The sequence below is a fragment of the Monodelphis domestica genome, chromosome 3 (genome assembly GCF_027887165.1).
Source record: "Monodelphis domestica isolate mMonDom1 chromosome 3, mMonDom1.pri, whole genome shotgun sequence".
Taxonomy (NCBI): Eukaryota; Metazoa; Chordata; class Mammalia; order Didelphimorphia; family Didelphidae; genus Monodelphis; species Monodelphis domestica.
The window spans coordinates 278,942,821-278,960,562 of record NC_077229.1 but is presented as its reverse complement, the minus strand read 5'-3'; the positions used below and the strand labels follow the sequence as shown (position 1 = coordinate 278,960,562).

General features: G+C 36.2%; 1 protein-coding gene across 4 annotated transcripts in view; it reads left to right on the top strand.

Moving 5' to 3' along the window:
• Positions 1 to 17,742, top strand: part of KCTD1 (potassium channel tetramerization domain containing 1) — a 249,920-nt gene that overhangs the window by 178,036 nt on the left and 54,142 nt on the right. For all 4 annotated transcript variants that reach the window (XM_007487578.3, XM_007487579.3, XM_016431646.2 and 1 more), the window contains exon 2: positions 12,971 to 13,149. In XM_007487578.3, coding sequence (XP_007487640.1) covers positions 12,971 to 13,149 — 179 coding nt within the window. The remainder of the gene's footprint in view (positions 1 to 12,970; positions 13,150 to 17,742) is intronic.

The window sequence follows — 17,742 nt, the reverse complement described above, 5'->3', positions numbered from 1 at the left end:
GATTTTAGAACCTCTGACCTAGACTAATTACAAAAGGATGCAAGACACATTCTCTTTGACACCAACTGCTTTCCCTTTCGATCCATCCTATATTTTACTACTGCTAACACTCCAGAACCTATGATTATGTCTCTGCCCTACTCAGAAACATACAACTTGCCAATGCCTACTTCATGAAGTATAAACTCTTTATCTTGGCGCTCAGGTCCTCTATCACTTCCAAGCATACTACATTATGGTCAAGATAGATTGCTTAAACTTCCCAAAATAGTCTGTTCTACCTTTCCTATCTTTACCTGTTGAAATTCTAAACTAGCTTCAAGACATAATTCAAATGCTTCCTCTGTCATAAAGCCTTTTCTCCCAAGCCAAAAGTATTTCCTTTATCCTTTGTCCAGTTATTTGTGTCCCCATTTGGGATTTTTTAGGAAAAGATGCTAGAACAGTTTTCCAGTTCCTTCTCCAGCTTATATTACAGATGAAGAAACTGAGGCAAACGGGGTTAAATGATTCAGTCAAGGTCACATAGCTAGGACATGTCTGAGGCCATATGTGAACTCAGGAAGGTGAGTCTTCTTGGCACTGTATCCCCTGTACCATCTAGCTGCCCCATTTAGCACTTTTGTTCCTATTATTTGGTTATGTACCTACCTGCATAGATACCCATTTTTATGTTGCATATTTATTTGCATATATGCCTCCTAGATTATATTTTTAGAGTAGGCAATATACATTATTCAAGTTTGTGTTCACAACTAGCACAGTGCTTTGTACATAGTAGGTGCTCAGATGAATGAAATTCAATCATCTATGCCTTTCGATATCAATTGTACTGATATATTTTATCTGTGTTTGACTTGTCTGCCCATCTAGATTAGAAGCTCCTTGAGGCCAAAAGCCTTCTATTATGTATCTTTATACTAACACAGTACTGTTCCCATGATAGATGTTAAATACATAGCTGTTAAATAAACAAATAATTGAATGTCAACTTTGTAGGATCATATCTGTTGTGTAGATTTACCTGCTTGGAAAAAATATATATATACAGATGTGTGTGTGTTTGCATATGTCTATACATACATACACACACACAAGGGATTGTTAATTCAAATAGATTCTTATCTCTGTATCCAAGCTCTTCTATTCATTTTTTTAAACCCTTAACTTCTGTCTTAGAATCCATACTAAGAATCAGTTCTAAGACAGAAGAGTCAGGTAATTGGGGTTAAGTGACTTGCTCTAGATCACGAAGCTAGGAAGTATCTGAAGTCAGATTTGAACGTAGAATCTCCCATCTCCAGACCTGGCATTCTGTCCACTAAGCCACTTAGCTGCCTCATAAGTTCATTCTTAAGAAATCATTGTTCTGAAGCTTATCAAAATATCAATTATACTTATTCAAAAAGAAGTTCAGCAATATTCACCTATTTCAGAAGAGGATTGCAGAATTTTAATTTATCCTGCCTTGGAATTTTAAAAGGTGGTTATTATCTGTGAGTCACTGGTTAGTCACATCACTTTTATAAGCCTCAATTTCCTCATCTGTAAAGTGGGAATAATATTATCTTACCTCCCCTACGATGGTTGTAAGGAAAGCACTTTATAAACTTAGAAGTACTCTATAAATTAAGGTCATTATTATTATTTTCTTCAAAATACCTTTCATCCTTGAAAATTATTGAGGGTGTCTCAAAGGTCTTAGTGAAGTTTTAAACACCAGTAAGCTTTAAGTAAGTTTTAAATTGCACTAAGAGTTTTGGGACACTGCATATTAAGCAATTTTAAATTCAGGAAACCATTAATGCAATTTTTTATTTAATTCAATCATTGCCTATGGCTTATTAGCTCAGTTAAGGAGCCAGGCTTACATGTCCACTAACATGGATTAGACCCTTCTAAATCAGTTAATTTCATGGCCATACACTGCACTGGGTACAAAGAGCATTGATAGAATGGTCAATGCAAATCCATTACCACCCTTGGGAAAATTAAATGTGCTGCCTAGTGATGATGGGTAAGAATCATCTCTGTGCATGATGAATACCACATAAAAGACAAGTCTATGAGGAAAAGATTTTCCTTCCTCATACCTCAGATATGTTCAACCAAAATGCTCTTTGGTATTATGGCTATTTGGGCACACATTTTAACTCCTTTTCTAGAGTGAAAGCTTAAAGACAGGAACAGGATTTTATTTGGTTTTGTATCACCCTCTAGCATCTAGCCTAGTGTTCTTGTGTGCAGACACTTGTTTTAGCAATGTTGGTTGAATGTTAAAAAATATATTCTCAGGTAGCCATAATTTAACTTTTGAACTCATTCCTAATAAATATAACAACACACATATTTGTTGCAATGAAAAATCAGAGTTGTCTTTTCAGGTAAACATATTGGGCAATCAAGGCTTCTGAAAAGTTACTTCTGATGATAATACTGAATATGTTTGAAGGTGTGTTTCTTTTAAGTTAGAAATTAGGGTAAAGTGCTCTGAGATCCAGGATCAGAAAGCCTCTTGAAAATAATAAGACATTGCTTAATTGTCAGCATTCAAAGCCCTTTCTATTTTTCTTCCTAAAAGATAATGTATATAGGAGTAGACATCAAAATATAAAGAATTCCTAAATCCCCACAGATGATTGACTTCAGGAAGTCCTATGATTGGTCTTTTGATCTCTCATCCTCTTCCATTAAAAATTTGGCATAGAGGGCAAGCAGAGGAGTACTAAAGAGATTGGACAAACTATAACGTTGTACTTGTGAATTAGCAAAATTTCAAATTCAAACCTCCCAACCTTTCATTTTTGGATTAACACTGGCTTGCTCTTCTACTCTGGGCAAAGCATTTAATCTTCTATCTGACAGTTTTCCTCTCATGATTGCAAAATTACAACATTCTACCATTTTGCATAGAGGAGAAACTGTCCATGAATTATCACTGCTTCTTTCCAATCAACACTTTTCATCATAATTGAACTGTTTTGAAAGGAATATGCTACAGTTAAATCAGAGCAGGAGTTACTTACGATGAATTCGTCCTCTAATGTTGCCTTCTCAGATTAAGAAGTGCATAAAGTATCAAAATTTGAAATATATTGGAAATTACGCTGTGGTTTTTAAGGGTCTCCCAAAAAGAATCTGGGAGGTATTATTAGAGAAGAAATTTCCATAAACTTATTTTATGCCACCATAAAAGAAGACATAACAGAATTTTACCTGAATTTTCTCAGATACAAGTTTATTTTCTTCTGGAGAATGAGTAGATACATTTTGTAGACAAATAGATTATCATTCTCCATATAATGACCTGATATTCTTTTCTTTATTCTGTGTCACAGTTTAGGGAGAAAGAGTTGGGTAGACAACAATATATCAATTTGTTAAGCATCTCAAATATGTCTTGTGGATAATCCATATCTGGCAATAGATTTAGCATGATGCCCTGAGGGGAGGGGAGGGTGGGTTATGAATGAGCATATTGCTTTTCCTACTTACCTCTTCCTGCTTTCTGCCCTTGTGATTCAGCCTATAGATTTATTTGAAGGATCTAAATGGCTTCTAATCTAGATTTATTCTGCTAGCCAAAAGTTTCCAAGGTAAATTGAGATTTATGTGTTTATGTCTGCCTCCCCAAACCTGGCTACTTTTTACTCTCTTTAAAAAGGGATCCTTAGGCTTCACCAGCCTGCTAATGGGGTCCACAACACAGAAAAAGTTAAGAGCCTTAGAATAACAAGGATGAAGTGAAATGATACCTGATGAGGAGTCTGTTCTAGTGGCCTGGGAAATTCGGTCAGATCCCTAGGAACTACCTCTAAATTATCAAGTAAGTTGATGAAGGGAAAGATGTTCTAGAAGTTGGAGAATATCACTTTTCTAGCTATTCCAAAGAAGTAACCATTTGGGATTAGGGGATAGGAGGAGGAGAGGTTTTAGCGAAGCTCCAGCCTTACTCCTCCACCCACCCACCTTTGATCTGTGGGACTCTCACCCTTTGATCATCCTACTAGCTTTGAAAGGACCCAAGGATATTTACCCCTCTGCCTTGTGTACTCTCTAAGCCTGAGCCTCCTTTCTGTGGACTCTGAATGTGTACAAGAATGTGTCACTGACCTTTGGGGGCATGTTTTATACCAACTTTACTTATTGTACTACTTAAGTGAATATTCCTCTAAAAGTTGCATAATCTTGGCTGACTGAAGCATGCCAGAAAGGGCTTCAAGGATACTCTGGGAAAGATTTGCTAGCTAAAATTTGGGTTCCACTCAGTGGAGGTGGGACTTGGGATCAGGATGCTCTGATGAAACAATATTTTAGTAAAGCAGCCTCTGTCTTCTTAGGAGAGGAAGGCTAAAATTGAACATTTAAATATAATAGAACATTTATAACTGAATATAATTTAACATTTTCTTGACATTACTGTTATAACTGAGAGATAGTACATGATTTATAAGAGGAAGACCTAAGTTCAAATCCTAGCTCTAGCATTTTCTGTTTGGAGAAATCATTTAATCTTTCTGAACCTCAGTTTACTTTGTAAAATGTAGAGAATAATACTTGTATCAACACAAAGAAGTTGTGAGGAAAGCACTTCATAAGCCTTTAAAGTGCTATTTCTATAAATGTTATTATAAATATTAGCTAATGGGCTGTAATATGCCAGGGCTCTAGTCTCCACAGAGATGTTTGGGGCTCTGCCTGTGCAGTAAAAGGCCCCATAACTTCTATAGTTTCTAAGCTCTTTTTATGTACTTTTTCTTTTGCCTCCTCCCTTGTCATCTTGATATTATACAGGCTTATGTCTATGTAACTGAAATATAGTCATATAGAGTAATAAAATTGATAATAGATTTGATAGATAACAGAATAGTAATAGACTTAATCTGTTTGGCCTGGAAGTCAAATTGTTACTGTTGTGAATATTTCAACTCATCCTAAGGAAAATTTTTCTGATATTTAGAGCTGTCCAAAATCGGAACCCTAACCCTCAGGTTTAGGGAAGGAAACATTTCCCATCACAGAAAATCTTCAAGTGGTGTCTGGAGGAACTTGTTAGGGCTCTTTTAGAAAGAATTCATAATTTGGGTAGGGGTTGAATTTGATGAAATCTGTGCTACCCTTTGATTTTTAAGATTCTATGATTCTAGATGCTATATCATACTATATTTTATGGAAACTGTCTCCAGCTAGCAGGGTCTTTTTCCTTTCTATTTAAATGCCTTTGATACTCTGGGGATCAGAAAACTTTGTGACTTAGAATTGTGTATAACTCCTCAGGGATCCATGATTTTTGTAGTGTGTAAATTACTTTCAGCCAACCCACTGACATCACAGTCTGTTAGTAACAGTGAATAAGTTGTACCCAGGCCCAGGCTTCAGACAAGTTAAATGGTTTGACTGTGATCACCCAGCAAATAAGTGTCAGAGATAGAACTCAAACCCAGGTTTTCTTGACTCTAAGCCCAATACACTCTCTACTATGCCACAGTATATCCCTTAGTGACTTGGTGGACTTTAAGTGAGAACTCCTAGATATGATGTTCATGGACTTCTGAAGTTTGCTTTGGCTACTCTGAAGCCTTTCTTTCTTGTTTCCTTCTGGTTCTCTTCTATGTTCAAATAAGTGATGTTGCTAGTTAACTTACCTCCAGATAAACGATAGGTTACTGTTTCTTATACTACAGGGACTTCGGAAGCTTTTTGTTGCTTTCCTTGTGTGAAATTTGGGGGAATTATTTTATTTTTCCCTCTAGGCATGTTCTGCTTAGCTAAAGTCATCAGAGAACACTTTTACTTTGTGCTTTTATGAGATCTCTTTTAAAATGTGTTGACATTGCAGTGAGTTGCCTCGTTACCAGACTAAAGATTTGTGGTAGGTAAAGAAAGTGCTGTATTTCTAAGAATGTATAAGTGAGAGGTCAGCCAAGACACTTTTACTGCCCAATGGACAGAACATTCTCAAGGGAAATAATAGAGGTCTGATCTCCTCTGGTGAGCATCCCGGCCTCCCAGATGGACTTAACATGTGTGGGTTTGACTATTGTTAACCAGGAAATTCAGCTTGCCAAAACACCTCCGTTCCCAATCATTCCAAATTACTGAGGCATTGATGATACACTCACAGTATATCTTTATGGGTGCCTACCCTAGCTAAATTTTGTGCAAACTCTGTAGTCTTATTCCAGGTCCTTTCCCTACTGTCACTTAATATGGAAAATGAAAACTGTTTCAACATTCTAATAAAATTACTCTGTTGAAATGCAAGTCTCAGGACAACTAAAGAGTCAGCTTATTTCTACAGTGAAGTAGTTAGTAGTACACCATCATAGCAAAACTTGACATGGTGTATATCCCCAGCAAATAAAGTCATTACCACTTTCAGCTGAAACTTCATCTCAGTTAGGCTAAGGCAGTGTTCCCCAGGCTCCCATTTCCATAGTATACAGCAAGGTTAGACTTAGGAGCTGAGGTTTTCATCAGATTCATTTGAAAGGTACCTGAAGTAAAATCCCTTCCAGGTTCCTGCCATCAGAAAATCATTGGTATTTAGGCATCCGAGATGGATGTGCAAAACTACAAGGTTGTTGGGTTTTTTTTCCCAGCCACTATCTGAAATATGGAAATGTGAAAAAATAAATTGATCATCCTGACAATCTATGAACAAAGAAGCAATCAGAAATTAAAATCTCAGGGAAGCCATTTCCTACTGGAGTTTTGGGTTTGTTTGTTTTTTAGCTAGGTTTCTTAGAGCATCTAGGAAATGGTGGCCAAAATTAGAAGATTATTCTCACCCTCCCACCCCCATCCCATCTTTTTTTTCTTTACAAAATGCAGCAATACCAAAAAATCCTATATAATCCAAAAACCAAATACTATTGCTTTTGTTAGAGCCATTTTATGACTTTTAGTTTGTATTTTCATCTCAATTCATAATCTCAGTAAAAGTGCAAAGAATGCTTCAAAAGGCCATGTGTTCAAAGTGAGTGCCTAAGCAGCATCCATGAGAGGCAGAGTAATGGCATTTAAGGAGTGCTGGACTTGGAGTTAGGAACAAATCAAAACCTCACTTTTATTAAGCATCTACAACTAATTCCAAGGCACTGTGCTAGTCATCAAGAAGACGAAGACAAAAGGAAAATCAGTTAAGACTTACCTTCTCCTGGGGGAATATAGCATTTGCACAGGTAAGTAGATGCAAGTTAATCTGAGAAGAGAAGGAACAGCAAGGAGGTAAGGGAGCTTGGGAAAAAATTCTGGAAAGAAGTAACACCTGAGTTAAGCCTGGAGAAACTAAGGATTCTAACAGGTAGAGATGAGGAGATGTGGGATATCCTGTTTAAAATCAGGAGTCCAAGAGATGGAATAGCAACTTTGAGGAATGGCAGATTGTCCAGTTTGGCCAAAACATAGACTATGTGAAAAGGAACAATAGGAAATTACTCTTGGAAGGTAGAATGATGCCAGATGGGGAAAGCTTTGTAAAATGAGGAGTCTGTATTTATCTAGGGGCAGCAGGAAACCACTGAAGATTCTTGAGCAGGGGAGTTGTAGTCTGATGCGCTTTACTAAGATCCTTTTGGCAGATGCATAGAGGAATTGGAAGGGGGAGACTGAATGTAGGAAGACAAATAGGTTGTTGCAGTCATGCCAGCAAGAGGTGAAGTGAGTACAAGCAGGCATGTGAGAGAAGAAAAGAAGATGAAATAGGGTTAGAACTGATATGCCTTGGCAATCATTTTAATTACAGAGTCATAGAATTTCAGAGTTGGAATGGAGCTCAGCATCTATTCCACCCTCTACCTGGAAACAAAAATTCCACTATAGTATAGTTCAAAAGCCCTTGCTTAAAGGCCTCTCCAACAAAGAACTCCCTGCTTCCCAAGGCAGCCCATTTAGCCTTTGGAAAACATTAATTGTCAAAAAGGGGGCTTTTCCTCCTAACATTTAGGTCTTCAAGTCTTTCCTTACATTAAGGCTAAGGAAATGTAAAGTCAGTGATGCCTAAAAGACCCTGAACCTCCCTGGCTAGATGGAGAGTGGGTCCTCAACAGAAAGAAGGGAAAATTCAAAGAAGTGGGTGTAAGGCAGGGATTCCTAACCTGAGGAAGGATGGTCAGTAAATTTATGTTGGTTTTATCACTTTTGGAAAAATAAAAATAAAAAATAAACACTTTAGGGCAGCTAGATGGCATAATGGATTGAGAGTTAGGCCTAGAAGTGGGAGGTCCTGGGTTCAAATATGACCTCAGATACTTCCCAGCTATGTGACTCTGAGAAAGTCAGTTAACCTCAATTTCATAGTCCTTCCCACTCTTCTGCCTTGGCACCAGTACACAGTATTGATTGTAAAACAGAAGATAGGGGTTTAAAAAAAAACAAAAATATTTTATTACTGGATTTCAATATAATTGATTTCTTTTGTAATCCCATGTATGTTGTCTTATTCTTTTTATTTTATTATTTAAACCCTTACTTTCTACCTTAGAATCAATACTATGTTCTGGTTCCAAAGAAGAAGAGTGGTAAGGGCTAGGCAATGAGGATTAAGTGACTTGCTCAGGGTCACACAGCTAGAAAGTGTCTGAGGTCACATTTGAACCTTATCTCTAGGTCTGGTTCTCAATCCACTGAGACACCCAGCTGCCCCTGTCTTATTCTTTATAAAACATTCTGAAGAGACAATAGACTTCACCAAACTATCAAAGGGGTACCAGAAACAAAAAAATGTTAAGAACCTTTGGTTTAAGTAATAAGATAATGAATTCTATTTCAGACTTGTTTAATTTGAGATGCATAAGAACCATTCAGACAGAAATATTTAGCAGGGAGTTCATTCTGTAGCTCAGGAGAAAGATTAGGGTGAGAGATACAGATTTGGAGGTCATAGTCATAGATATAAATGAACCAATAAATACAGATGAGTATTAAAGATTAAGAAGTAATCAAACAGTAAGAAGAGAAAGAGAAGAGGAAAGAATGGAAAAAAAGAGAGGAAAGGGTAGGGCAGGGCCTTGGACAGATCCTGAGGAGTGTGGGGAACAGAGTATTGGTCAGGATATAGATGATAAATAAAGGAGGCCAAGGAGAAGTCAAGACAAGAGCAGAATCAGGAGAGAGCAAGCCAAAGAAGAAAAGAATATGCTAGAAAACAAAAGGGGCAAGAGGATTGAAAACTGACAAGAGGACATCAGATTTAGCAATTATGAAATTATTGGTCACAACGACCAGCCACAGTTCCAGAGGACTGATGATGAACATATTGCCCACCTCTTCATAGAGAGAAAATGGACTCAGTGCAGATTGACACAAACTTTTATTTTTTGATCATGGCTGGTGCAGGACATTGTTTTGCTTGACTATAACTTGTTTGGAACAGGGTTTTTATGTTTCTTATTTTCTTGGTATAGGAGTGGAATGGAAGAGAGAAAATTCAAATCTTTGTGAAAAGAAAAGAAATTTGATTTTTTTTAAGAGAGATTTTTGATTACCTTGGCGAGAATGGTTTCATAAAAAAAGTTAATGAGAGGCAAGGAAACAGAAATGAGAGTAGATAACTTTTCCTAATAATTTGGCTGTGAAAAAGCAGAAAGAATTAAGAGGATAGTGTAAAGGAGTGTTAGGGTCAAGTAAAGAAGTTTTTTAAAAAAATGTTTTTAAAGGTTTGAGGTTAAAGGAAGAGAACTAGATTTGAATTCCAACTTCAAGTTTTACTAGATGTGTGACCATAAACAAATTACATCTCTGAGCCTTTATTTCCTCATCTATTAAAGGGAGATTTGTATTTGCATTATCTACTTCACAGGTGATAAAACTATTCCATAAACTATAAAGTACTATACAAATAATATTTGTTAGGTCTTCATTCTTGCTTATTTAACTCAGTCCTTTCAAAAATCACAAGTAGTTTGAATGATTTAGGAAAAGTCTAGATTGAACATCTTTCTTCTAGTATGTTAGACTTTTTTTAAAAACCTAAATTATTGTTCATATAGCCCAACAATTTTCAAAATACTTTGTCATAATAATGATGATGATAATAGCCAGCATTTATATAGTGCTTTAAGGTTTATAAAGCTTTTTATAAATATTATCTCTTTCTTTCCTCACAACAATCCTGGGAGGTAAGTGTTATTATCAGCCTTCTCTTCCTGAGGGGAAAGAAAAGTAATAGAATGTCTGTGCTGCTGGGATAGATAGATACTTTTTGCCAAAGAATGAAGAAGACTGTCAGAGATGTTCTCATCCACCACCATTTGAGTAGATGTGTGCTTTAAGTTTTTTCCAGTTGTGTTAATGGATCCACATTCTTTCTGGCCAGGATATTCCATATTTTGAGGCAGTTCTCCTGTTTAAAATGATCAGGAATATATTTATTTATATGACTTGGGATGGTAATGGGGGTGAATAGTGAGGAAAAAACTAGACAAAATGAAAAGAAAAAAAGTTGGACTAACTAAACTTGTGACTGTCATCACCAAACCAGCTGTTCTGGGCTCTTCAGGTCTCTCCTGCCAAGGTTGGCCTTAAGGGCAAGCAGCCATGAAATCTAATGATTACCTCAGTATCCACAAATGACCCCCATTCCCTCACCTTGTCTGAAATGTGACACGAAAAACAAGTATCAGAGGAGTAAGACCCGAAGCTCTTTAGCTGTGATCAGCTTAGCCTTAGAGGTCCCCAGGCCCTGAAGCACTGGGACCCAGGAGAGAGGGACACGAGAAAGGGCTGGGGACCTAGGGAGAAGGGGGGTATCAGCTTTGCCCCCTTGGGACCTTGTAGCCACTGCAGAACTTGTCCATCAGCCCTAGGGATTCATAATCCCTTCTTTGAGAAGCACTGGGCTAATTTTAGACTTTGGAGCTTCTATAGATTTGTGATTTACAGCCTAAACGGCATATACCTCAAGAAATCTGGAACCCTTCAGGTGATCTGCTCTGCTTTAAATTCTTCTCCTTCTATACAGTCCTTGCAGTGGTATAGCTCTGCTGAATGAGGTCACAGTCTAACTACATATTAACCCTGCAAATCTGTTCATTTTCTTCTGAGCACCCTCAGGCAGGATATAGAATGTGTCCAATTGAAAAACTATTACAGACTCCATGGTGCTGTGATGTGTTCAGTTGTAACAGGAGTGAGTGTGTGTGTGTGTGTGCGCGAGCCACAGAATCAGTCTCTCAAAGGAAATAAGGTAACATATGCCTTATGTGTTTCCATTCTAAGAAGACAAATTTTTAAACATTTTCCAAATGCTACTTTCTTCTTTGTGTTTCTTTTCTTTTGCTATTTATTTTTACATTTTTCTGCCAGTTTGTGTCTTTGTTTCATATTTCCTCTTACCCACCACCTCATTAATTCCTCTTCTTTGACTATTTGTTGGCCCTCTTCAATCCAGCATATAGAACACAGATGGTAAACCTTGTGTACAAAAGCCCAATCACTGCTCCATTCATGGGAGAAGCTGAGCATTCTAAGAAGCATGTGTATTCCGCATCATGCCTGGACATGTGGTTAATGCTAAGTATTCCAGCAGTTGTGCCCCAGGTAGCTCCTAAAGCAGTTCCAGATCATAAAACATAGGGTGTTTGGCAAATTTATATTTTATCACACGGGGTTTTATGAACAAAAGCTAGATGACTTCCCCTCTTACGATCTCTATCAAAAGCATTTTGTAGCTTTTTATTATGCCTTATCACTGTATTTGACCCACATTGTTTGCATATTCGGAAGAGCAATCTCTGTTTCTGTTATGTCTGTGACTGACTATATTTGTAATGTTCATCTTAAGGAGACCATGCAGTAAATTCTCTTTCGGTTTATTACTAGGATGAAGATCTTGAGTCCTAGGCCTCTTCAGTGAAAAACAATTTGACATTAGCTTCAGCTTTCTTTGTAATTTGTGCTTTAATTTAAAAGCAATGAGAAATTGTTATAGTGGAGTTTGAAATATTTGTATCATACACTCGGGAAAGAAGTACCATTTCATTGGCTCTGCAGTACTCTTTTTTTAATCCCAACGACCCAGAAAAGTTCTGGTACCAGGCAAATTGCCCCTCCCCTGGGTCCTGTTTTATAGAGATTAACTATGTTTGCCTTTATGACACTATACCTATTCCCGTGTCATTGAACATTTGATGCTTCTGTTCTTCTTTTGAAGCTTGATTTCCTTAAGAAGTTACACACTTAGAAGAGTCCCGCAGATATGTTTCATCAGGACACTTTTATCACTTGGGGTGTAGTTTGTTTGATTTTTCATGGAAAATGATTTTTCATCACGTCACAAGTCATTGCTATTGAGGATGAAGCACAAAAAGTAGAAGGCTGGGCAAATAGTAAAAAAAAATGTGATAGACATTTTAATAATTTTGTACTTTCTAAATGGTTGTTTAAAAACATAGTCCATTGGCTATTTTGTACTTGCGGAATAATTTTAAGTACTCAGTTTACTAATAATTCATTTGATTACTGACAACAAAAACAAATTCAAGAAAAGAATCTGTAGAATATAAGGACTAAAGTTTGTGTGCATCTAGTCTGACATCATATCAAAGAGAAATCATGAACATTTTTATTTAAATGCTTATTGTTTTGGGCTTTGATTATCCTTTTTCTTAAAGTGACTAGTAATTCTTCGCATGAAGTTACCTATTGTTAAATATAATTCAAATTCATTAATATAGCAGCCCCTCCTATTTCATGAAATTATTTGAAATGGATTTTAGTTAATAACAGATCCTCATTGAACATGGAAGTTTCCTTTATTTAGTCAGTTAAAATATTTATTTTTCTGTCATTCATTACAATAGAAATGAGAATTGGTAAAATTTTAAAGACTCACTAGCTTTCATATTTTAACATAAAGAATGTCAGCTTTAATCATTGACTTGTTCATTGTTGTGTATATTTTCTTTTATGCCATTTAAAAACAAGAAAGAAAAAAGAAAAATGTCTAAACTTGCTTGTCTCTCCGTAGGACAGTCGGCCCAATATGTCAAGACCTCTGATCACTAGATCCCCTGCATCTCCATTGAACAATCAAGGCATTCCTACTCCAGCACAACTCACAAAATCCAATGCACCCGTCCACATTGATGTGGGCGGTCATATGTATACCAGCAGCTTGGCCACACTCACCAAATACCCTGAATCAAGGTAATTTGAAAACTGGAAAGTCAGTTGACAAAGTGTATGCATTTGGTAATCTAACTGTTTTTCTCATGGCCAAATACAGTGGAACTGCTTTGTAACAGTGGTATTGGGGAAGAGGGCCAACAACGATCCTATAGGCTGTCTGAATAATAACAGGTTTTACTGCCTCCAGTTTTGTTCTAAGGGCCCCAAATTAACCCAGAGTTTATCCATATCCATATCACAGTGAGCTAGTTCCACTGTATTTAGCTTTTATAAAGAACTTCATATTTCTTAATGTATTTTCAAAGGAAGAATTATTTTCTCTTATTTTCCTTCCTTCTGTCCTAAGACACAATTTTTTATAAATCCCTATACTTCTAGAGCCAGGTAGTTGGTTCATGAATACAGTAGGTAACCAGATTGCAAAATGGAAAAGAGAGATACAGTATTTTTCCAATGAGGGAGGATTTTTCAGGACACCATGCAAAAGCCTTGGAACACAAGGCAATCTTGCAAAAATGGTCACAGATCCTGAACAGCTCAAGCAAAAGAAGTATTTGCAGGGGGAGGGTTGTGTTAAATCTGGCACTGTAAATGCTTGTGGGATTTTTTTTCCCTTCAGTTCTAATGGAATCACAAAGAAGGGATTCACATTTGCTCTACTCTTGGTCTTGCTGACCACTCTGGCTCTCTGCTTTGCTTCTCTAGAACAACACTTCTTTGCTAGTCCTGTTAGTTGATGAGTAGGAATGAGCTGACATGGGGCTACTTCCTATTTCTGTTCTCACTCATAGAAAATAACAAGAAGTTGTTTGGTTTCAAAAGATTTCTTAAGACATGAGGGGAATAATTCTTTTTTAAAAGGGGCCATCTTACCACATAGGTACAAGAAACTTGACTCATCCTCTGACATATTCTCCAGCATGTATATTTATAAATGTGTAACGATCATATCAGTCACTTAACAGCATTACTGACTGAATACTCTTCCCTGGAGCACTGAACTATATGCTGTGGTCTTTTATTGTAGTCATGATTACATTTTTGTACATGTAAATACTTGTGTCGAGGAAAAAACTCTTCAATTTTTTTTTATTACATACTTCAGCTAATGAAAAAGATCAGTGCATCTTTTGCAAATACACTAAATACCAGAGAGAGAAGAGGCCCCATGTATATGTATCAAGAGGCCATAGGATATTCTAAGTTTCTAGCAAGATGACCTGGCATATAGTCTGTTCCTTGGGTTTGTTTTTTAAACTCTTGATACATGTTACATTAATGATCACATTTGTATATAATGAGATTATTATTTTTTAATTGGTTGCAATTCTTCCTACTGCTTTACTTTCTATCAATAGTTTTCTCTGTGTAAAGATCACTCCTACCATGTAGTTTTCTTTGGCATTGGTGAAAAACTGGAACTTAAAAAATTTTTTTGCCAGTGTAATTATTCTAGCATTAAATATCATCAAATAGCATCATTGTACTTCTTGTGCCTTCGCTGAAGGTGATTCCTCACCAACTCTATGATTTATGGATGATTTCAAGAGTTCTAAATCTCTTACTCAAACCCCTGAGCAACTGCTCCAACAGTCTTAACTACCAACTACATATAGATGATACACTCGATCCAGAATAGCCACTGTGTCTTGAAGACATCTTGATTGGCTGGACAACTTTATCAGTTTGGTTGGAAAAGATACATCTTCCTATCACAATATTTCTCCAATATTTATCTTCCTTGTCACAATGGTCCCCACCATATCAACCTCTAAGTTATTCCCTTTTCATTCTTTCTATTGCCTTCCCAACTTCAGTGCCAAGTTCCGCAATTTTTTTTTAGGCTATCTACTAAGTGCCAAATAGATCCCTTTATAAAGAAGCAATTTTAGATAGTAATTATTAGCAATAATGAACATCAGTCCAGTCAACCAAAATTACTTTGCAACTAATGCATTCAAGTGGAAGAAATTCATCTTATAAATTGTCATTGCTATAACTTATCTTTCACTCCTTCCAAATTTCCATCAAGATTCTTTCTGCATTCATTCCTATTCATTTTTCCTCTTAAATGCTTATAGTTTCATGATGTGCTCTGTTCTGGTTCTTTTTTGTCTTTTGCATCATTTCTGTATAGACTTTATACATTTCCTTACAGCCCTCATACTTTCTCATCTTAATTGCAATATAGTATTCTGTTTCATTGATGTGCCATGATTTAATCATTCTCCTAGTTTATGCATTTGAGCTGCTTCTAAGGTTTTTACATTACAAATAATGCTGTTCTAAACATCTCCTTTAAACAAAATAATACAGGGCATATTCCCAAACGTGAAGTTATTTGGGTCAAAGAATATTATTATTTTTGCAACTTTTGATTGCATATTGCCAGATTATTTTACCAAAAAAAAAATCAAATTCTACAATTTTACACTTCTTCCAGCAATGCATAGCCTTTTTCACTACAACAGCACAATCAACAACAGTATGTGTTGTTTTTTCATTTGGTAGGTAAGGTGGTAACTCAAACTTGTTAGTTTGTATCTCTCATTGTTAAACGAAGCAGTACCTTTTTTCAAATGATTGGTATTTCCACTTTTGAAAATGTTCTGTTCAACAACTTCTGAGAAAACTGGAAAAGTTGGGCAAAAATTAGGTTCAGACTAAGCAGCATCTTTTACTCAAAATGGATAAGTGACTTGGATTTTAAAGATCACAATATTAAAAAAATAGAAGTGGACAAGATCAGGTACCTTTCACAACAATGCTAGGATTCTTAGACAAAACAGAGGTTTCCAAAAAAGATAATTTTAGTTGCATGACATTCAAAATCTTTTTGCACAACAAAAGCAGTGCAGCAAAGAAAGGAAACAAATGAATTATTGGAAAAGTGTCTGCATACAATGTCCCTGGGAAAAAATAGGAAATTAACACAAATCTATAAGAAGCCAATCCCCAGTGAATAACTAATCAAAAGATATAAGCAAACAGTTGTAAAATGAATTTTAAGCAATTGAGAACCATATGAAAGGTTGCTCCAAATCACTAATAATAAGAGAAATGCAAACAAAACAATCCTTAAGTTTCACCTCCCACTCCACAAATCAGCAAAGATTGCAAAGGATGGTGGAGGAGCTGTGGAAAGTGAGACATATGACACTGTTGGTGGAGCTGTGAATTGATCCAGCCATTCTAAAAAGCAATTTGGAATTGTCCTAAGAAAATGGCTAAAAATGCCCATCCTTTTGACAGACTCAATCCTATTGATATATATATCTTATGGAAATAAAAGAGGAAAGAAAGACCCTATGGACACCAGAACATTTATAGCACTTTTTGTGGTAGCAGAAAAGGAGAAACAAAGTAGTTAAGACTGAGGAATGGCTAAAAGCATTGTAGTACATAAATGTAATTGAATATTACTGCTTTGCTAGAAATTAGCATGGAAATTTTAAACAATCATTGGAAGAATCTATGAACCTAGATAAAGTAAAGTGAACAGAACCAGGAAAATACTATATACACTGACTCCAACAGTATAACAAAAGAACAACAATAACAACAAAAACTCTGAATAGTATATATAAATGTATCTTCCAATTCATTGCAAAGGTGGGAGACTACAGGTATAGCCTATTGCATATACTGTCAGACATGGTGGATGTGTTAGCTAATTTTGTTAAACTGATTTTTTACCCAATTTCTTTTGCATTTTTTTTAAGAGAAGGGATAGGAAAAATAATTGGAAATAAATGTGATCTTCAAACAAAAGTATCAACTAAAATTAAAAAAACCTCCAATTAAAAAAAAGAAAACATAATCTCTTCATCTTGGTTGACCACATCTCTACTCTTTTTTAGGCCTCTCTTTTTTCTTTATCCCTACAGCAACTTCTAAGCAAGAAGGGTTATGTTTTTCCTCCACTACTATGACCTGAATGGATTCCTGGTCCCTGATATCTCTCCTTCCATCAAGCAGTTAATCAGTAAACATTTTTTAAACACCTACTATATGCCAGGCACTATGCTAAATGCTAAGGATAAGAAAAGAACAAATTAAGCCCTTGCCTTCAGAGTTTATATTCTACAGGGAAGACAACATGCAGACAAATAGATATGAAGTAAGCTATATACAGAAAAAATAGGGAATAATTAACAGAGGGGAAAGCATTGCAATTAAGAGATGTTCAGAAAGTCTTCTTATAGAATATAAGATTTAAGTTAGGACTACTAAATTTCTAAGACATTATCCATTTAACCATACCACTTTCTTGTTCAAAAAACTTCAGTGTCTCTCTGTTGTCTTTAGGATAAAATACAAGTCTGTTGGCCTACATAGCCCTTCAGAATCTGGCTCCCACTTACCTTTCCAGACTTAATACATCCCATTAACCTTCATCCACTCTACTTTCTAGCCCAATTCAATCACTGTTGCTATTGAGTCATTTTCTTAGTCACATCTGACTCTTTGCAACCCTATTTGGTTTTCTTGGCAAAGATACTGGAGTGATTTGCCATTTCCTTCTTCAGCTCATTTAATGTATGAGGAAACTGAGGTAAACAGGATTAAGTGACTTGCCCAAGGTCACACAGCTGAGGCTGGATTTGAATT